The sequence below is a fragment of the Setaria viridis genome, chromosome 4 (assembly GCF_005286985.2).
Source record: "Setaria viridis chromosome 4, Setaria_viridis_v4.0, whole genome shotgun sequence".
Lineage (NCBI taxonomy): Eukaryota > Viridiplantae > Streptophyta > Magnoliopsida > Poales > Poaceae > Setaria > Setaria viridis.
The window spans coordinates 32719756-32740533 of record NC_048266.2 but is presented as its reverse complement, the minus strand read 5'-3'; the positions used below and the strand labels follow the sequence as shown (position 1 = coordinate 32740533).

General features: G+C 43.9%; 3 protein-coding genes across 4 annotated transcripts; 1 reads left to right on the top strand and 2 right to left on the bottom strand.

The window, feature by feature from the left end:
• Positions 1-967: 967 nt before the first annotated feature.
• Positions 968-6304, bottom strand: LOC117853114 (cinnamoyl-CoA reductase 1). The gene is made up of 6 exons (XM_034735483.2): positions 6032-6304; positions 3383-3552; positions 2762-2947; positions 2119-2281; positions 1720-1909; positions 968-1290 (listed from the first exon to the last, which is right to left on the bottom strand). Exons 1-6 carry the CDS (start codon positions 6150-6152, stop codon positions 1158-1160), a joined length of 963 nt encoding a protein of 320 aa, XP_034591374.1. The 5' UTR covers positions 6153-6304; the 3' UTR covers positions 968-1157.
• A 306-nt stretch (positions 6305-6610) lies between these two features.
• Positions 6611-10315, bottom strand: LOC117853112 (cinnamoyl-CoA reductase 1). Of its 2 annotated transcripts, XM_034735482.2 has the most exons (7): positions 10122-10315; positions 9084-9253; positions 8387-8572; positions 7771-7933; positions 7344-7533; positions 6777-6948; positions 6611-6673 (listed from the first exon to the last, which is right to left on the bottom strand). In XM_034735482.2, exons 1-6 carry the CDS (start codon positions 10240-10242, stop codon positions 6816-6818), a joined length of 963 nt encoding a protein of 320 aa, XP_034591373.1. In that variant the 5' UTR covers positions 10243-10315; the 3' UTR covers positions 6611-6673; positions 6777-6815. The 2 variants fall into 2 exon arrangements, with proteins under 2 accessions (XP_034591373.1, XP_034591372.1); XM_034735481.2 differs by having other exon boundaries at positions 6611-6948; positions 10122-10314.
• Positions 10316-17736: 7421 nt separating this feature from the next.
• LOC117851999 (AT-hook motif nuclear-localized protein 27) lies at positions 17737-19630 on the top strand. The gene has a single exon (XM_034733917.2). It carries the CDS (start codon positions 18438-18440, stop codon positions 19233-19235), a length of 798 nt encoding a protein of 265 aa, XP_034589808.1. The 5' UTR covers positions 17737-18437; the 3' UTR covers positions 19236-19630.
• Positions 19631-20778: the final 1148 nt, after the last annotated feature.

Genomic DNA, 20778 nt, shown 5'->3' with positions numbered 1-20778 from the left:
TCCTTTGCACAGGAGTTCTGTGGAAGTGTGGATGCATGGCTACGTACGTGCCATGCAAGCCGCGTACCCATGCATGCATATGCATCCACGCACGGCTCATAATGTGGTGGCTTCAGGACAAGCGGATAAATACGTATCGGTTAAGGAAGCTGGCGTCAGCAGGGGATTTTCACCGAACGTGACTCTACGTTCCTTTTATTTAGATATTTAGTATTAGGGCAAGTTTTGGTACGGTTACTACTGGGGTCATTAGTCTAGGTATATTAAATATGTACTCCTAGTCATTGTAAAAGTAACAATCGATCCATCAATAAAATCTTTTGACATCACGCCACCAAAATCCTAGGTGTAGGAGTAGAGTAGATTCGACGAGTTCCTTCTAGCGCGCAAGACTACGAGTTCCTTCGAGGAGTAGAGTAAGTACAAGAAGCACTTGTTGCGGCATGGGGCAGTTACTGACAAGAAGCCTCCAAAAGCTGTCTGGCGCATGGTATGTTTACCCAAGGAAGAAGATGGGCTAGATATCCTTGATCTACCGGTGCAAAATGATGCCCTTCTCTTTAAAAGCTTGCACAAGTTCTTTAACAATGGAAATCCACCTTTTTTTTAAAGGAACTCAACAGGGAGACCCAACGTAGACCTCCTGCTCGGCTATCTCCATGTTGCCAAACCCCTACTTAGGCTAAGCATCAGAAATGTTGGTTCATGTGCCACATAATAGGAAATAGCTATACATACGATCAGATGGTACGATCAAGTTCTATAAGACTAAAACTAGTGAATTATTTGTATTGAACTATGATTCAATGTGAAATCTATTTCCTGCTTTGAAATTTGAATGACCCGCAGCCTGATTGCATGTCTAGCAGAAACTGAGTGCATTTCTGACCATGATAATACGTCACAAGCCAATGAATAGTCAGCACCTGGCCTACTTAAGAACACCCAGATAAAACAGGCTGAAAAATACAGCGCTAAACCTCTTGTTCCCTCGTGATTCCCTTATTCAATCCGTTACAAACAACAGGTTCTGTTTCACTGTTTACATGAATCAGAGAGGGATTGGACTGTTGGAGCTGCTTTTTCACTGTCCCTAAACATCATTATTTAGCAAGAGTTTGGAGGTAACAGCAGACAAAACAGCCCAAATTGGATCCTCAATTCAGGAGGCCAAATGCTTTGTAGGATTCGACGCTGTCACGGAGGGTTTCCTCTATAGGCCTGAAGGTCCATCCTAGCTTCTGAAGTTTCTCAGAATTGTTCACCGTGTTCTCTTCCACTTCCATAAAACTACAAAAACATCGAAATATGGAAAGAATAAGTTCCAACCAAGTCAAGTGAATGTAAAACTGAAAGGATAAACCATATAAACAGGAATCCAGTGACAGTAGAGTTAAAATCCAAGGCTCCTAAATTGTGTGCACGCATCAAGTATTAAATCAGTATGCATGCCATTCTCCTATCATGTATTCATGCCTAACGGTACTGTTACAGAACGAAATGAAGGTGGTTACAGAACGAAGTGAAGGACTATAATAACATGAAAAACATTTGAATTTTATTGTTTGACAAGTCAGCTGCATGTTATCATCCTTCTCTTGTTAGGTTATGCCGTCCATATGTGTTATAGGTGTGCAGATAAAAAGCAGCTATTGAAGGGAAGCAATTGTACGCTTACAGGTAGGAGATGACAAAATTATTTCAGAGGAGGCGACTTACTTTTTGGGATAAGGGTAAGTTGGATATAAGTTCTTCAATATGTTTATCATGTCAGAAACTTTTATTGGATGTGAACTGCAGATGTATCTTCCAGATGCCTCTGGTTTTTCGTATGCTAGAAGAAGAGCATCAGCAACATCACGAACATCCACAATATTTCTGAGTTTATTTTCAACAGTGTCACGATCTCCTGCAGAAGAAATGTATTTTAAAGGTAGTAAGCATCTAAATTATGTTGCTAAACTGAACAGCTTGATCTTAAGTAGATAAAGTAATTTCCAGTTATTGATTAATATGCTTTATGAATAATCAGAAACAGAAGATAGAGAAACACTGTTGAGTAAATTACCATTTTAATTATATAACTGAATGTAAACCAATGGAAAACTAATACCCTACCTTTTAAATAATTAAGGAGGATTTTACTGCTTGCATTTATTGTAGACTGCATCAAGGGTCCAAGTACCAATGACGGGCAAATGGTTACAATATCCAGCCCCGTTTTTCCTGCATAAGCAAAGGCCTCACGTTCTGCCAGAGTTTTGGAAAGGTTATACCAGTCCTGCAGGGTAATTAAAAAAAAATAAACTTTTTAGGCAAGCCTGACTGCCAGCGCAGGAAGTTTCCATTGAACAAACGCAAGACCAGCAATAGTTCCCATGGTTAGTACAGGGACATTGTAATTATATGATACAACAGCAAACCAACAGTTGACAATAGGTTCCTTTAGGAAGACCAACGATAAAAATAAGGATACAATGCAGAAACACTAAAATTCAGCATGTGGAAATAGCAAACAAGGGGTTCTAAACCACATGGTGCTTAACTGTAATTGAGACTGCATCCCGGAAATAAAGCTGTACTAAGCAGTTCAGCCTCCAGTTTTGCACACAAAAAAAAAAGGAACTCGGAGAGGTTTAAACTGTCATGTAAGAAGTCAACTATGGAAGGACAAGATAATTCTTGTTATATTATCTCGATATACATACATAAATGTTAGCAGGAGCAAAGACATTGCTTTACGAAGTATCAACTATATCACCTCATTCTTCCTGCAGTACTCCTCATCTGACCAGCTGTCTTCATCAAAGGCCTTGCCCTTAGGCCAGTTAGGATTATTGGACACAGCTGAAATAGAAGACACTACCACAACTCGCCCAACTTTCGCCTCATAGCAAGCCTTTAACACATTGGCAGTGCCTGTGACAGCAGGACCTATGACCTCCACCTGCAAATAAGATTTATTACACAAAATGCACAACGTATGTAACAGGTAGCTAAGCTAAAATGATGCTCTGCAGTTATAAGTTTGTAGGGAAACAAGACCCCCCCCCCCCCTCCACCCCCTCCAAAAAAAAGAAGAAAGAATGGTCAAAATATTGCACATCTCACATTTGAACATCTCATATTCAATGAATTAGCATTTTTCCTATAAATTAGAATTAATTCGAAGGAACTCTGAAATTTTACCTGGTTTTATCAAACTAGATCTTTAAGAAAATCATGCGTGTCAAAATTTATATTTCACAGATAGCTTGGAGCCTTGGCCACAATGGCATTGGTTGCAGTATAGAAATAGCCGCACTGAACCATATGTAACCGCCTTATTTGACCTCAAAACTCTGGAAATAAAATACAAAATAGATGTTCGTGACAAATTCACCTCAGGGTTGGAGGATCGACCAGAGGGAACAGGGCTAGCTACATGGAAGACACCCACGCAGCCGGAAACTGCTGATGCAAGTCTGTTGTAGTCCAACAAATCAGCTTTGAGAAGTTGCAACCTTTTTTCAGCACCTTCCAGCACCTTGAGATGAGCATTCTTGCTAGCACCTAGAACATGCACAGGCAAGCTATATCTTCAGTTCTTCACATATGAAAAAATAATTTCTTAGTTCATGATAGCAAAACAAAAGTCTTGGTCTATCATAACAAGAGAAAAAAGGGGAAAACTTGGTCTGTTTTTGTTTGCCAGGTCCTGAATTTTTTTGAGCCTGCTGTCAGTGAGTGTTCCTTTCCTTTATTTTCCTGTTCGTTTCAGGCTTTGTATTTGATCTTTAATTTTCTTTTAATGCAAAGATGTGCAGCTCTCCTGGTTCTGCATATTCTCAGGGAAAACACATGTATATTACGCTAGGAGTTTCTGAACTAATAACGCTGGAATCTTCTGATTCCGAAGGACTATCAAAGTATAATCTTCTACCGATTTCTATGATGCCCCCTCACCCTGAGGACAATATATTATCTCAAGTACTCAACGAGGTAATACCGCATATCTTTTCTCAGGATGGCATCCTCACGCCGCCTGCAACTCCAGCGATTCAGCATCAGTGTTCTGTATATGCAGACGACGTCATGCTCTTTGTTGCTCCAAGGGTGCGTGACATGGTGGCAATCAGGGAACTACTGCTATTCTTTGGCAAAGCATCAGGCTTACATACAAACCTGCACAAAAGCCTCATTGCCCCCATTGCTTGTTATGAGCAGCAGGTGAACAGGATCATACACATTTTGCCGGCTAGAATCTCTGAATTCGCCATTCAGTACCTAGGCTTGCCACTGACTATTGGCCGATTGAGAAAGGTTCACCTCCAGCCTCTTGTTGACAAGATCACTAGAAGCATGCCGACTTGGCGAGCACCCCTAATGAACAAAGCTGGGAGGCTAAAAACGGTGAAATCCGTCATGTGTGCCATTTCAATCCACACAATTATCTCCTTGAAAATCCCTGACTGGGTAATACACGAAATTGATAAATGCCGCCGGGGATTTCTTTGGGCAGGGAAAGAAAAGTGCCAGGGTGGACAATGCATGGTAGCCTGGCCAGGTGTATGCAGGCCGATGAAATTTGGAGGTCTAGGAATCCAGGATCTGAAGATAGCCTCCTATGCCCTGCGGCTGCGATGGTTATGGCTGCAGCGAACAGATGCTAATAGGCCATGGAAGTATTTGCAAATTCAGTTTGGGGATGATCAACTACTTCGTCAGATGTTTCAGGCATCAATAACTGTCCAATTAGGCGATGACAACCTGGCACTATTCTGGAAAGATAAGTGGAATGGCGATGAATCTCCCTGTGACATTGCACCTGACCCATGTATATTGATCAGACCGGAAACTGCAAAAACAAGAACAGTTGCTGAAGCTCTTCTTGACAGACGGTGGATTTCCGATATTGTTGGACGGCCAACAGTCAATGCGTTGTTGCAGTACATCCAATTGTGGCACATAACTGACACTGTTCTGCTTCAACTGGGGACCGAAGACATTGTTTCATGGAGATGGAAAGCTTCAGGCACATACACAGCAAGATCAGCCTATCAATTTCTGTTTCTAGGAGCTGCCATCTTCCCTGCAGCAGATGCGATTTGGAGAACTTGGGCACCTTTGAAAGTTAAGTTTTTCATGTGGTTAGCCGTCAGAGACAGGTTGTGGACTGCTGAGCGAAGGCACAGAAGGGGACTGCAAGATAGTACTGAGTGCGCTCTATGTGATCAAGGAATTGAGACAGCTGACCACCTCTTTGCGTCATGCTGCTATACCCAGGAGATTTGGTTCGCAGTCAGTAGGATCCTGAATATCCATATCCAAAGTCCTGGAACGACAATAGCTGACTGGTGGATGCAATTGACAGTGGGAATGTCCAAGCATAGGAAGAAAGGATTTGATTCATCGTTCATGTTGATTTCCTGGACTATCTGGAAAGAAAGAAATGATAAGAGTATTTGGCAGATCACCAGCCCAGTCAGCTGCACAACTGATCACGTCCATCCTACACCAGGCTCAACTGTGGATTGAAGCCGGCGCCAAACACATGATAACTTTGGGATGGCCGGCAGCAACTGTTGGGAGTAGGAGCTAGTAGTCATTTGGCCTAGTCAGTTTTTAAAATCAGCCTGTTGTTGTTGTTTTTCCATATGTAATACAGCTTCTACATCCTAACTGTGTGCGCGTGTGCCGGACGAACCGCGTTGTAAAAATATTTATTCTAATTCTTCTTCTTAATGCAAAGATACGCAGCTCTCCTTCGTATTAAAAAAACCACATATCTTTTTTTTGTTTCAATAAAAAACACATCTTGTTTTTGTATTAAAAAAATCTGGATCATAAAAGGCTTCTTTCAACTCCCAAGAAAATGCGATTCCACATTCCCAACGTGTCCCACTCTCGCATCTGCTCATTGGAAAAATCGAATTCAATCTACGCGCATCTATCCCGTGGCCCGTGTACGCAAGGACCGTCCGCCGCAAGAAACCTTGGGGGTGCGACGGCCGACGGGCGGATGGAGGAGAGGTGGGTCTGCGAGCCTTACCAGGGTCGCGCACGGTGCCGCGGACAGTATAGTGGCCCCGGGAGAGGAGGAGCTTCACGAGCCACGACGCGACGAAGCCGCCCGCGCCGGTCACGCACACGCTCTTCGCCGCCGCCTCCATTGCTTCTGGTCTGGTTGCTCTCGCTTGGAACTTGGGACAGGGTATGTGAAAGCGATAGCCGACAGGGACTCAGGGAGAGATGTGTGATGGCATGAAGAAGAGTAACGGCCGAGTCCAACGGGCGACTACACAAGTCCAGAGAGGTCTAGGAGTGGAAGTCTCTGTTTTCGTAACATTCTCCTTTTCAGGTTGTTTGTCATTGTCAGCAACCCCTCTTCCTCTTGCTGGAGTGGTTCTACCCACTTCTAGTTTCACTGTTTCAGCAAGGGTTCGTCAATACTTTTGAGGTCGTAAATAAATAAACAGTTATAAATCTCACGAGTTTTGCATTAAAAAAAAATCCTCGATCTTGGTGCCTATGCTTATAGAAAGTATAACGCGTCCCAAACCATAAAGTCATCAACACCACGCCTACGAACTTGGTCCAGAACATCCAGATATGAAACAGGCTGAAAAAATACAGTGCTGAACCTCTTGTTCCCTCGTGATTCCTTTATTCAATCCGTTACGGCCAACACGTCCTGTTTCACAGCTTACATGAATCAGAGAGGGATCGGGGTGTTGGAGCTGCTTTTCCATTGTTTAGATTGATTTGCAGGAGTTCGGTGGTAACAGCAGACTAACCAATCCAGTTGGAAGCTCAATTCAGAGCGAGTTGGATGCTCAGTTCAGAAAGCCAAATGCTTTGTAGGATTCGACGCTGTCACGGAGGGTTTCCTCTACAGGCCTGAAGGTCCATCCTAGCTTCTGAAGTTTCTCAAAACTGTATACTGAGCTCTCTTCCACTTCCTCAAAGCTACAAAACATCAAAAACAGAAAATATAAGTTCCAACCGTGTAAAACTGAAAGGAAGAACAATATGAATAGGAATTTGGTGGCTCACTAAAGCATTCAGAACTAGACTCCAAGCTCCCTAAATTTTGTGCATTCATGCATGTATTAAATCAATATGAATCACATACTCCTATCATGTATAATGGTGCAGTTATACAACGAACTGAAGAACAAAAAAAACTGAAATTTATTATTTCACAAGTCAGTTGCATATTATCATCGTTCTCTTATTAGGTTATGACTTCCGTATGTATTATAGATGTGCAGATAAAAATCAGCTATTGAAGTTAACAGAGGGATGAAACTGTTTTCTTACATGTAGGAGACAACAGATCCATTTCAGAGGAGGCGACTTACTTTTTGGGATAACGGTAAGTTGGGTATAAATTCTTCAATATGTTTATCATATCAGAAACTTTTATCGGAGGTGAATTGCAGATGTATCGTCCAGATGCCTCTGGTTTTTCGTATGCCATAAAAAGAGCATCAGCAACATCCCGAACATCCACAATATTTCTGAGTCTATTTTCAACAGTCTCACGATCTCCTGCAGAAGAAATGTATTTACTTCCAAAAGAAAGCACTAAATGGCATTAAGTTGGTAAACTGAAATATTGATCCTAAATAGATAAAGTACTTTTTTTATTGATCAATATGCTTTATGAATGAATAATCAGAAACAAGTGATAGACAAACACTGTTGGGTAGATTATCATTTTAATAATTTAATTATATAACTGAATGCAAAACAATAGAAAACAAAGATATCATATTATTACCCTACCTTTAAAATAATTAAAGAGGAGTTTACTGCTCGAATTTACTGTAGGCTGCATTAATGGTCCAAATACCAATGACGGGCAGATAGTTACAACATCCAGCCCCGTTTTTGCTGCATAAGCAAAAGCCTCACGTTCTGCTCGAGTTTTGGAAAGGTAATACCAGTCCTGCAGGATAATGAAAGACTCTTGTTAGGCAAGCCAGAGCGGGAGTTTATGATTAACAAACACAAGACAAGCCTTAGTTTCTTTGGGTTAGTTTGAGGATATATGTGATACAGCAAGCTAGAGTAACTGTTAATGATTGCTTCCCTTTTAGAAGTGCAATGAGAAAAAGAAACAGAATGCATGAAATGTAAATTTCAGCATGTGAAAATAGCAAATAAAGGGTTCCATACTATATGGTGGTTAACAGTAAATTTGAATGCATCCTGGATATAAAGCTCTATTAATCACTTCACCCTCCAATTTGGCTGAAAAGGGTCTCGGAGAAGTTAAAACTGTCAAGTAAGATGTCAACTGTGATAGGACATGATAATTATTTACTTTCTATGCTATGTCGATATTTCCACAAGGATATTAGCACATGCAAAGGCATTGCTTTACTAACAACTGTATCACCTCATTCTTCCTGCAGTACTCCTCATCTGACCAGCAGTTTTCATCGAAGGGCTTGCCCTTAGGCCAGTTAGGATTACTGAGCACAGCTGCAACTGATGACACCACCACAACTCGCCTTACTTTCGCCTCATAGCAAGCCTTTAACACATTGGTAGTGCCTGTTACAGCAGGACCTATGACCTCCACCTGTAAATCAGTTTTATTACACAAAGAGCACAAAAGGGGGTAAACTATCACGTTACATGCTTATTTCTATGAATTAACCAAAACTTACGTGTACCTACAAAATAGCACTGAACAAACAAAAGAAATGTAATATGTAACAGGTTCCATGAGCAATAGGACCAGATAGCTAAGCTAAAATGAATCTGCAGAGCAGAGGTGATAAATCATTGCACTAATTAAGTTTGTAGGGAAACACAGATAAAGAATGGTCAAAACATTGCACATCTCATACCTATTTATGGCGTTCAATGAATTAGCCTTTGTCCTAAAAATTAGAATTAGTATTTTGAAGGAATTCTGAAAAAAATCCCTGGTTCACCAAACTAGATCTTTAGGTAAATTACACGTGTCAATTTATCTTTCACAGAGAGCTTGGAGCCATGCCAGCAACAGCATAGGTTGCAGTCTAGAAATAACAGCACTGAACCTCAAAACTTTGTAAAATTAAACTAGATGTTCTTGATAAATTCACCTCAGGGTTGGAGGATCGACCAGAGGGGACAGGGCTAGCTACATGGAAGACACCCTCACAACCGGCAACTGCTGATGCAACGCTGTTGTAGTCCAACAAATCAGCTTTGAGAAGCTTCAACCTTTCCCCAGCACCTTCCAGCGCCTTGAGATGAGCATTCTTGCTAGCACCTAGAACATGCACAAGCTATATCTTCACATCTATATAACAAATTTCTTGGTTCATGGTAGCAAAGCAAATCTCAGTCTATCATAACCAAAAAAAAAAAAGGAAAACTTGGTCTGTTTTTGTTTGGCAGGCCCTGATTTTTTTTTTTGAGCCTGCTGTTAGTGAGTGTTATTTTCCTTTACTTTTCTGTTTGTTTCAGGCTTTGTACAGCTATCCTGGTTCTGCATATTCTCGAAAACAAAACATGTATATTAGGCTAGGAGCTTTACGGACTACTCGTTTTTTTCAGTTGTTTGAGGGTGTGTTTCATTTCTGGCTAGAAACTGTGTGAAAGTCTGTTAGATTAGTTTCGACAGAAAGGGAACCCCCCCCCCCCCCCCCTTTTTTTTTACATCATTCATTTTGCCATAGCTTTAAAATGCTCAACAGTTCCTACTACCAATTAATAGACATTGCACACAGTTCCTTCTGTATATTCTTGGAGAGTCGGAGGGAAAAATATTCATCATTTTATAAAGAAAGGGTAAGGGATCTCTTTTCTGATTAGAACTAGTAAATCTAGAAGCTTCCAATTCTTACGGACTACTGAAGTCATAATCTTCCACAAATTCATATGATCCCCCCTCACCCTGAGGACAATATATTATCTCAAGTTCTCAACGAGGTAGTACCACATAACTTGTTTTTGCATAAGAAAAAAAATCTGGATCTTAAAAGGCTTCTTTCAACTCCCAATAAAATGCAAAAAAATCGAGTTCTATCCGCGCACAGCTACCCCGTGTACGCAGGAATCGCCCGCCCGCGCCTGCAGCCAAGAATTACCGGGGGCGCGACGGACGGATGGAGGAGAGGTGGGTCTGCGAGCCTTACCAGGGTCGCGCACGGTTCCGCGCACCGCGTAGTGGCCCCGGGAGAGGAGGAGCTTGACGAGCCACGACGCGATGAAGCCGCCCGCGCCGGTCACGCACACGCTCTTCCCCGCCGCCTCCATTGCTCTTGGTTTGGTTGCTCCCTGTTCCTGTGTTGAACGACTGGGTTCAGAGTCTGAGCCGTCTGGCGCGCGGTGTCAGCCATTCTGTACCCTTTTAATTTTTTTTTCTCTCTTTTTGGTTGGTGTAACAGTTTTTTATTTCACGAGTTTTGCATGGACAGTTCATTTTCTGTTTTTAAAATACACAACTGGAGGCCTTTGAAACTTTGGGGGCGTTGGGTAAAGGTAGACTCTTCATGTTTTCCTCAAAATTTAGGAAAATTACAAAAACCACCTCTATATATCATTTAGATTTTGAGATTTCTTCACAAATCATTTTGTTACAAAAATCACGCACATACTTGATCGATTCACACCATTTTTATTAATTTAGAGCCATCAATGCTTCTAGAAGTATAATCGCAACACTATTTGACGATTCCAACAAAAGAATCGGCGATGAGAACCGAGTTTTTCTATTTGTAAAAAAATTATTACATCATGAAGCATACTCCCTCCATCTTGAAATACAATACATTTTGATTTATGCTAGTCAAATTATTCTAAATTTGATCAAATTTATATAGAATGTACTAACATCTAACACGTTAAAATTATAAAAAATATATTTCCTAATGAATCTAATTATGCTTATTTGACATCATAAATGATATTACCTTTTCCTATAAAATTGGTCAAATTTATAGCAGTTTGACTTAGAACAAACTAAAATACTTTGTAAGCAATTAAAGCAGCATGGCTCGTCTAAATATGTGTGAGGTATGGTGGCTCTTGCAGGGGTGAATATTTACAGCAAAAAGATTTTCTAGGACATCACGGTGGTTCCGTAATTTTCCCTTAAAATTAAGTTTTTATACTAGCATGTGTTTGCGTATAAACGAGCATGTGTTTTGTACCTACTTGACTAGAATAGTGTAAGCGTGAAACGCGTTCGATCACTGCAGCTACATATTTGGTCGGTTCGAGCTTATTTTTCATGGCCACCATGTGTCGATGCACGTGGCCGTGGCCGCGACTGCCATGTCCATATTTGTTTTGATTCTTTAAACAATACCTGCGTACACTCATATACACACACACATTTACACCTACGAGATATTGAGCCAAAAAATCTTGAGATTGAAGGGATTACCACAGAGCAAATATGTCTGCTGTTGAATTAATAGCGCCAACTGAAATAAGTCCAATAAAAAACGAGCACCCATCCTGAGTTTAGAACTCAAACCCAAATGTATAAATTCCGTACGAAAACAAATAATTTAACATAGAGATTGTAGCGTATTTTTTTGTAGCGTATTAATGATACCATGGTTGCACCTCCTAATGATCCCGTAATTGAGTAAAAACTCTATTTTAGTGATGTGGTTACGGACGCTTCAAATTATTTAGCCAGTTCTCCTAAAAATATTTGCAAATATTCAAATATATTTTGTATTTTAATTCATTAATTTTTTTTTAATGCAAATCATGTTGAGAAGAACAACCAAAGAGGAGCAAGGGTAGAATATTATATTTGCCAATCTTTCAAGAAGTAGCACGAAAAGAAATCAAAGCCTGATATTGTAATTGGCTCCGTGATATTGAAAATCAAATACTCCTTCCATTTTAAAATATGCCATTTGAGTTCTGTACAAAGTTCAGGTTCTCTAAGTTTGACCAAATTTATAGAAAAATACATCAACATCTATAATATTGAACTAATTTTGCTAAATCCACCATAAAATATGTTTTAATATGTTTATTTGATGTTGAAGGTGATGATATATTTTGTTAGAACTAGTAGGCAAAGGACCTAAATTATTTGGTTTTTGGGCCCAAGTTATTTATTATCATTTGGAATTATAATTTTTATTTGAATTTTGGTCTAGCTGTATTAATGGATTGCAGTCAAGCGAATTGTCATCTTATTTTGAATTAAGGTCTTCTTTTTAAGAGGATTTCTTAGGTAATGAAAGGATGGTGCATGAATATCTTTGTGGTGATTATTCGTAGCCTCAAAATTTAAAATATTTTCAATCAAGTCGATTGGTTTAGGCATGTTCCGGATCTTGGTGATTTGACTTCTTTCTTCTTATCTTGGTTTGGATTAGTGTTGGACAAACCGTTCAATATATTTTGTGCATGTTTGACTTATATGTGATTGCTAGCTATACTAAGTACTTGAATAATTGTAGTTGAATATATAATGTTCTGGTTTTTGTGCTCTCAGTATAGTCTTGTAAGACCATCTTCAATGCTGTGCGGCCTGTGCCGCTTCCTTCTTCAGACTATCACTTTCTTATGCCGATCATATGAAGATTAATAAGAAATTCTCAACTCAATAAATGCATATCTAAAACCTTACCGTACAAAACATAAAAAATGGATACAGGAAACATAGTTAGAACAAATTAGTTTCAAAGTAAAATCTGACGAACTGATCTAGGAATTTCTAGTGTGGTGAGTAGGGAGATGAAAAAGAAAACTTTTCAAGTAATCGACTATTTGTTTCCTGTGTCGTTTCTATTTGGCCGGGGGAGGGGGGCGAGATGGGGCGGCGCCGTGTGGGCAGAGCGTTTCTATTTGGCCGGGGGAGGGGACCGAGATGGCGCGGCGTCGTGCGGGCGGAGCGAGAGGAAGTGGGCGGCGCGCGGGGGAGCTCCTATGTAGCTTTTGGAGGTTGGTTAAGGGATACAACTTTAAAGTCCATTAGGCCCAATATTGAAGATCCACATTCAACATTTTCAATATTGAAAAGATCAGATTCAACATTTTCGAAGACTAAATAGTAGATTCAACATTTTTTAAAACATAAATCAATATTTTGAAAAAATAACTACTTTCAACATTTTTCTTGAGCTATTCCAACATTTCAATAGAATGGATTCAACATCTACTGAAACTTATATCAACATTCTGAAAAAAAATATCAGTGTTCTTCTCCGGCGGCGGTAGCATGCGCGGTGGCCGGGCCAACTCCGGCGCGCATGGCCGAGGTGGCTCTCAGTGGCAAGCGTGGCCAGGAGGCGCGTAGTGGCAAGGGCGAAGGGCGACGGGTGCGGCTGGGCTCGCGCGCGGCTCGATGGTGGGCGTGATCGGAGCCGCTCGCGGAGCTGGCGCGTCTGGGTCGGCGCGCAGTGACGACGGCACGACGAGGGTCGGAGGAGGCAGCGGACGACGCGGGTGGGCAGCGGCAGCAGGTGAGAGAGAAGGGTAGGGTTGAGGAGACGAGTCACATCCGACGGATGAAATCTATTCACACGAACCTCAAACACCATAAGCAACATAATATATGGTTTCCGGAAGCTACGTAGGATTACCGGCGCGCGGTGCCCAAGGGGAATGACGAGGGGGAGAGGAAGCGCGCTGTTTTTTCTTTTTTTTTTGGCTGTGGCTTTTTTTGTTGCGGGCCCCACCATACTGCTGTTTGTGGGCTCAGCATTGATTGTGTGGAGTAGAATAGCTCCATTGCTGTTGCCCTGACTGAGCTGCTAGCGTTCACTGTAGATTGCAGCAAGGGTCCAATCACCAGGAAAGGGCAGAGTGTCACAACATCAGTTTTCTTCGAAAAATAAGCTCTTTCTATATTTGATTTCACGAAACGGGCCTTGGGCCCTAACGCTGCAAATTGGGCCTGATGTGACCTATATGTGATGGGCCCTTTTACATTGTCATGAGCATGCCAATCATCATCGTCTAGGCTGTCAGTAGGCTCTGTTTTTGCAAGAGAGAGACATCGCAGATTCGCAGGTGACAACAATTTGTAACGCGGACATCACAAGTCCCATCGACCGTTTACTACTACATAATCCTTCATGTCCAGCGATCCAATTGGTCGGACGTGGATGTTGTCTTGGATTGATTCAGCTCGACTCCGCCGTACACCGAGATAACCTTTTGCTCTGCCCGCAGGAGCGACACGGGAGAGCACGCCCTCCAAGCCGCCAGCTGCCGGAATCCCACAGGCCCAGGTTATCAAGCCGCCGCAAAGCTCCCCTCCCTCCCCTCCTAGTCGGCGCAAAGGATGCGGCGGCGAGCAGTAAACTGGAGTAAACAACCAGGATTAGCCCCCGGTGATGATAAGATTAGCGCCGCTTTTTCTAATGGCCTGGTCGGGCTCGCTCGCCTTTCGCCCTGTCGGCTAATGATCCCTCCGGTGCCGCGCACATGGGCTCCCACCCCGGGCCACGGCACGGCGCCGCTCCGGGCCACTATAATACGCCGGCGAGACGGGACACGTATTAGCCTGATCGCGGCCCCGGGGTGGGGGGGTGATGGGGGATTAGCGCGGATGACGCGCGGGGTTTGTCGGTTTCCAGCAATGGCGATCGGCAAAGAGGCGAGCATGTTACTGCTGACCTGCCAGGCGAGAGCTCGAGGGTTTAAAATTGCTGGATCCGGCGAAAGGGCCGGACAGCGGGACAGGGCTGAGCTGGTTGGTGTGGGGGGAGGAAAAGGGCGCGCTTGGCGTGGACTGACCACGGAGGAGGGAGACGAACCTGGATGCTGGCTGGATCGATCGGCTTCAATCAAAGTGATTAGCTTTACTCGACAGAGATCAGTTGGCAAGGCTCAGGAGGAAAGGCATTGCCAGGAGAATATAGCGCCTAGATCACACGGCAGCTTTGATTGAGCGGAACCACGGGTGCCATACTGCCATGCATACAACTACAAGTTGGACCAGTTTGGACTGTACTTCCTATGTTTGTCTATGAAAATGGTCCTAGGAGTGTCATTCTAAAGTGTTTGTCCGCTCAACTTGTGATGATGATGTTGATTGTTATTTTGTTCCCAAGAGACTTTAAATGCAAGTTCTGCTTTTTTTTCCTCATAGGAGGAAAAAAAGGAAGCGTGTAGAATATATGCATCGAAAGCATCGAGCTCCGTGCCTGTGAAGGTGACTTCACCTCCTTACGGTTTGACTATAGAAAGATTAGTAAGGCCTGAAGATATGCGGTGAAACCACGAAAGCTTGGCGCAAAGGAATGTGGGGAGGTGTTTTCACCTTTTTACGGTTCGGCAGACTCGTCCACCTCAAGTCCACATTCTTTCTTTCTCTAGAGCTTGTACTCGGTGCGGTTTGTAGAGTCTAGGTGTATATCGTAAATCTCCTTCGTTGTTCCAATTTATCGGGCTCTTGGCCTAGGATTGTGGATTTGTGGTCCTGCTAAAAGCAGGGGGGCCGGACCTACATTGACATGAGCGAGGGCACATGACCCCTCTCAGATTTTTGAGGGCATAGCAATGAAAGCATAAGCTCGGTGCTTGGGAAAGGTGATTTGCCTCCATATGGTTTGTGTACATAAATATTAGTAAGACCTGAAGATATGCGGTGAAATCACAAAAACATGGCGCAAAGGTATGCGGGGAGGTGTTTTCACCTTTTTGCGGCTCGGCAGAGTCAGAGGCACATTCTTCCTCTAGGACTCGTCCTCGGTGCGGTTTGTAGAGTCTATGTGTATACCGTGAATCTCCTTCGTTGTTCCTATTTCTCGAGCTCTTGGCCTAGGATCATGGATTTGTGGCTGTGCTAAAAGCTGGGGCAGACCTACGTTGACATGAGCGAGGGCACATGCCCCCACTTAGATTTTTTAGGCTAGGATAATCAACAATTTTTTGCCATGTGTAAGCTTTAAATTTAAGTTGGTCTTAAGGTTTGCCCCAACTCAAAATTTGTTCTAAGTCCGCCCTAGCTAAAAGCTTTGGATATGGTTTTGGGAATGCAACCTTTAAGTGTCTCTAATTCGTTAGTGGTGGAGCTGGGATAGGAATTGAGAGGGGGATACAGTGCAACGTAAATTGCAACAGAGGGGGCCATTGACAAGTAAGTTGCTCAAGGGGTCGAAAATCTTTGATGATCAAAGAAATGTTCTTCAGATCACGTGCACAACAACACAAGTCTTGATCTTGTTGTTTCCTAAGGGAGTTGTGCATCTTATAGTGTCCCTGTATTGCATACCTACCCATATAGAAGAGTGAATTTGATGGAACCCATTGAAATCATCTAAATTTTGGCAACAACGCCACCGCGTGAGACGATGTTGACATTAGAGAGTTGTTGTTGACGCTGGAGTTCATGGTACGAGGAACTCTGGGGGCGAACCAATCCCCTTATGCATAAATTATTGCTTAGTTGAGAACCATGAAGGGTCACAAAAGTGTCGAGAGATAAATTAGAATTCCACCAGTGTGGCGTCAACCCAACCTTCATCATAGCTCCTCTTAGAGCCAAAATCTAATGTTACACTCAGACTAAACATGCAACTTAGAAGATACAAAGAGAGAAGGATTCCCCGCTTGTTAACAACAAAAAACATTGGATTGGGAAAAGGAGGGTCAGAGGCTAGCGGCGAGCACAGAGCAAAGCTAGAAACAATGTGCTATTAGAGATTAACGCACAGATCTAATAATTGATCCCAATTCTTTGTTTCGACAAAATAAGCATGTGGACAATGAGTTTACATCGTTCAAGTGTGCGTAAAACCGTGCCCCAATATAAACTCCAAACAATTGAAGATTGATTGCGTTATACTCATCCTATCATCGTCAATTCAATGGAACAGTGTGCTGCCTACTAACCCGGTCATCAGATTTAGGTGTGCACCGCAAGTTGCTGCGGGCTGCCAGCTTAATAAAAATATAATGTCTGGATCAGTGAGTTGACTAAGAGCCACTTGGCCTCGAGCATATAGTATTGGGTAAGATAACCCTATTCTACGACCCCAGATTGTTTTATAAACTACGGGTAACAATCCGAATGCGAGGTCAGGTGCAGTGATACCGTCATTCTGCTGTTAAGCTTTGTTTAGCTCCAGCTGGAATAGGGATGGCAACGGGCACAAACCCGCTGAGTTTTGCTATCTAAATTCATACCCACGAAAATAGAACCCGCCCGCTAAAAAATTCATGACTCGGGTTTAAGTTTATGCCCAAATCCATGCCCATCGGGTTAACGGGCCCACGGGGTTGCCCGTGGGTACCAAACCAAGCAAAAAAATTGTCATATACATATAGATATTCAAAATTTTAATATATATACATGCAACATTGAAGTAAACCAACAGAAATATTGTAAGATAAGATATAGGAGTTATCAAATTATAACACCACATGTTAACAAAAGCACTTCATATCAATGACATAAATGCATAGTATAGATCTTAAACTATCAAAGTTCAGTGTTTAACATTTAACTTACAATAAGGAGTAGCACATGCATATATGAGTTGGGCTTTAGCCATCAAAACTGAGGTGTGGGCTAAGAATATGGACTTAGGTGGTATATGGCCGGATAAAAAAAGCCATAGGTTCGCGGGTTCGGATTTTATGTTCCCAAACCTACCATGAATCTGATGGATCTGCCATCGACAATAGAAAAATTGACCCACGTTTGTACCCTAGTGGAGTAAAACCCCATTGGATTTCGGGTTTAGGGCACCCATAGCCATCTCTAACGTGGGACAGGCCAATCCTATCAATCAAGCCAGTTGTATCTATCCAAATGGCCGTGCGTATTTTATACAAAAGCTGATGCCATGGCACGCAGGTAAAATCTCATCTGATCTTCCTTCCTCGAAAGGAACAAAGCCTCCATGGGAACTGTCAGGTGCTAACCATTAACATGTACTGCCATGGCATTCAGTTTTTTTGTTCACTGGCTCTTGCTACAGTAACGAAGGCGAAACTACCAAGCGGGGCCCTGGATGTGCGTATGGGAGGGATCATGATTTCCATGGACGGTTCGGCTGGCGACCGGGCCGTAGTAACGGGGAGCCCGGGACGCCGCAGGGAAACGGGCGCGGACGACGGGGGCGCCCCGCAGGCGTTACAGGTAGGCGGAGGGCGACGAGGGGCGCTGCAGCCCTGCGCCGCGCGCGACGACACGTTGTTACCCGGCGCGGAGGGGGGTGTCGAGCATCCGCGCGGCGCGTCCTCTCAGCGCTCCACCTGTCCGCGCCGTCACGAGGGGCTCCCATGCCTTCCTCCCGTCGCCTGCGCAAGGATACAATACAACTAAGCAGCCGGCGCAAAGGGCAAGCGGAACAGACGCACCAAACCTGCAAAGCCACACTGCTCCGCTCACACCCCTCCTCTCTCTGGCTCTGAGACTCTCTCTCCCTCTCTCCTATCCTATTCTTCTAGATCCAAGAAGGGGGAGGCAAGAAGAGCTGTAGGAGCACTGTAGAGAGCCAGTGGCGGATTCGGAGGGTACGTGCATGGCCAGCAGCAAGTGGTGGGAGCAGGCGGCACTCGACTTCCCGCCGCCGCAGCACCAGGCGGTGGCCATGCCGGCGCTGGCCACGGCGCCGGCGCCCGCGGCCGCGGCCGCGGCGACCGGCGCCTCACCGGAGGGCAAGCAGCAGGGCCAGCAGCAGCCGGGCGCCATCGTGCCGCTGCGGAGGCCGCGGGGGCGGCCGCTGGGGAGCAAGAACAAGCCCAAGCCGCCGGTGATCATCACACGCGACAGCCCCGACGCGCTCCACTCGCACGTCCTCGAGGTGGCGCCGGGCGCCGACGTGTCCGCGTGCGTCGCCGAGTACGCGCGCCGCCGTGGCCGCGGCGTCTGCGTCCTGGGCGCGTCGGGCGCCGTCGCGGACGTCGCCGTGCGCGGCGCCGCCGCGCCGCTCCGGGGCCGGTTCGAGCTCCTCTCCGTCACGGGCACCGTGCTGCCGCCCCCGGCGCCGCCCGAGGCGTCGGGCCTCGCCGTCCTGCTCTCCGCCGGGCAGGGCCAGGTCGTCGGCGGCTGCGTCGTGGGGCCGCTCGTCGCCGCGGGGCCCGTCACCGTCTTCGCCGCCACCTTCGCCAACGCCGTCTACGAGCGCCTCCCGCTACCCGACGCCCCCGACGCCGACGTCAAGCCCGACCTCTCCACCGCCACCTCGGCGGGGCATGAGGTACAGCCGCCGCAGCTGCCGTTGGCCCCGCCCTCCCAGCACCAACCTCCGGCCATGGGCGGCGCCGGCGGCTACGCCGACCACCGCTCGCCGCCGTACCCGTGGGGAGGCGGCGTGTGAGAGCAACCGATGCATCATCGTTCTCGGCGTTCTTGGTTTTCTTGGTCCTAACATTGACTAGAGAACTAGGTTTTGTCAAGGGGGATTTCTGGGCTGATGATACTGCATGCAGCATGCAAGGAATTGATTCATTGGTGCCCTCCTTGGGCTCTTGTAATTTCTTTCTGCTTCGATTTGTGATTTTGTTGTGGGGAAATGGAGTGATTTGACCACAAGGAGCCAACGCTTTTGTGCATGTACCATTAGATCAGCATGGTGCTTGCAAAGTAGTACATCAGGCAGGCCAGCCGAGTGTTTTAACTTTTAATTCTGTGCTTAATTGAGGTGATTGTCCTTGTGATCTTGTCCAATGGAGGTTGGTATTTAGGCAAATCAATGGAACTCATTTACTACCAGATCACATTTGTTCTCTTTGATTTGGTAGCATTGACTACACGTGTGATTAATTCTCTGATTCGCGACACTAGCTAGCCCAATACATTAAATGATTGAATTCCATTCCCCATTTGGGCTTGCATTTATGCTTTTATTAGCTAGTGCACATTTTTTGTTGATTATTTTTTTGGAACCAAATGCATTCGTAGATAGTAACATGTCTTAGTTCTCCAAAGTTCTTTATTTGGTTTTGCTATTTAAATTTCTTGTTAAATGTGTATATCCCTTTCCTTTTTGCTATGCTCTTTCTCATGTTACAGACTTGCAGTACTGCACTTTGTGATTGGTTTTGTAAAATGCATGGACTTCGCCTGCCCAAATCTTAGCTAGTGTGCTATAATATGTTGCTGGTACATGCTTGTCAAGTCGTATCCTTCACATTTCACATTTTAAAGCGTTTTTTTAAAAGCAGAAATGGAAAAACACACACACATGAACCCTGTAGAAATGTAAACATATACAGAACAAAAGATTAGAAAAAATGTATGTAGAATTATAACCCATCTGGATGGATTATATACGAGAAAAACATGGAACGAGGATACGTGAACTTGAGTTTCAAGTAACAATTTCTTTATAACCTTCGTCAAATTGCTCTGAAATTTTACAGAAGTAGCGAGCCACATCTCACATAAAATTCATAACTTATAAGAGTGGCAACAGTCTTGCTCTACGCAAGGTTCCACGTCACTGGAATTTTGGATATTTTGCAGAGATACAATTCCTTGAAACATTTTTAGAGGATTGAATATTTCCGTGGAGTTGAACTTCATGCAATTTTCCGGTCAAAAAAAACTTAATGCAATTTATCTTGCTTTGCTAGTATCGTGTTTTTATTTATAAAATCCTACGTTCTTGCCACTTTTATCGTCGCGTCCCTATCACTATAGCAATTTCTGTTGTTTCCAAAAGTTTTGTTTACAAGCAATCTCCAATATTAATAACCTTGAAATATTTAGTGCTATAGTTTTCTTACTTTAGTTTTTAGCATTGTAGTTGTAGAGAATTGCTAATAATATAATCTTCAGGTCCTCGCCATCTTGTGAGGTACTCTCTCTATAACAATATCGAAATCTATCGGATCTACAGGGGAGGTCGCGACGACATT

Coding starts and splice junctions, on each gene's coding strand:
- LOC117853114 (XM_034735483.2), bottom strand. CDS start 6,152: ATGGAGGCGGCGGCGAAGAGCGTGTGCGTGACCGGCGCGGGCGGCTTC. Junction 2,282..2,761: donor AGTACTGCAGGAAGAATGAG/GTGATATAGTTG, acceptor ATTACCCTGCAG/GACTGGTATAACCTTTCCAA. Junction 1,291..1,719: donor ACTTACCCTTATCCCAAAAA/GTAAGTCGCCTC, acceptor ATGTTTTTGTAG/TTTTATGGAAGTGGAAGAGA.
- LOC117853112 (XM_034735482.2), bottom strand. CDS start 10,242: ATGGAGGCGGCGGGGAAGAGCGTGTGCGTGACCGGCGCGGGCGGCTTC. Junction 9,254..10,121: donor CGGAACCGTGCGCGACCCTG/GTAAGGCTCGCA, acceptor TGCATGTTCTAG/GTGCTAGCAAGAATGCTCAT. Junction 6,949..7,343: donor ACTTACCGTTATCCCAAAAA/GTAAGTCGCCTC, acceptor GATGTTTTGTAG/CTTTGAGGAAGTGGAAGAGA.
- LOC117851999 (XM_034733917.2), top strand. CDS start 18,438: ATGGCCAGCAGCAAGTGGTGGGAGCAGGCGGCACTCGACTTCCCGCCG.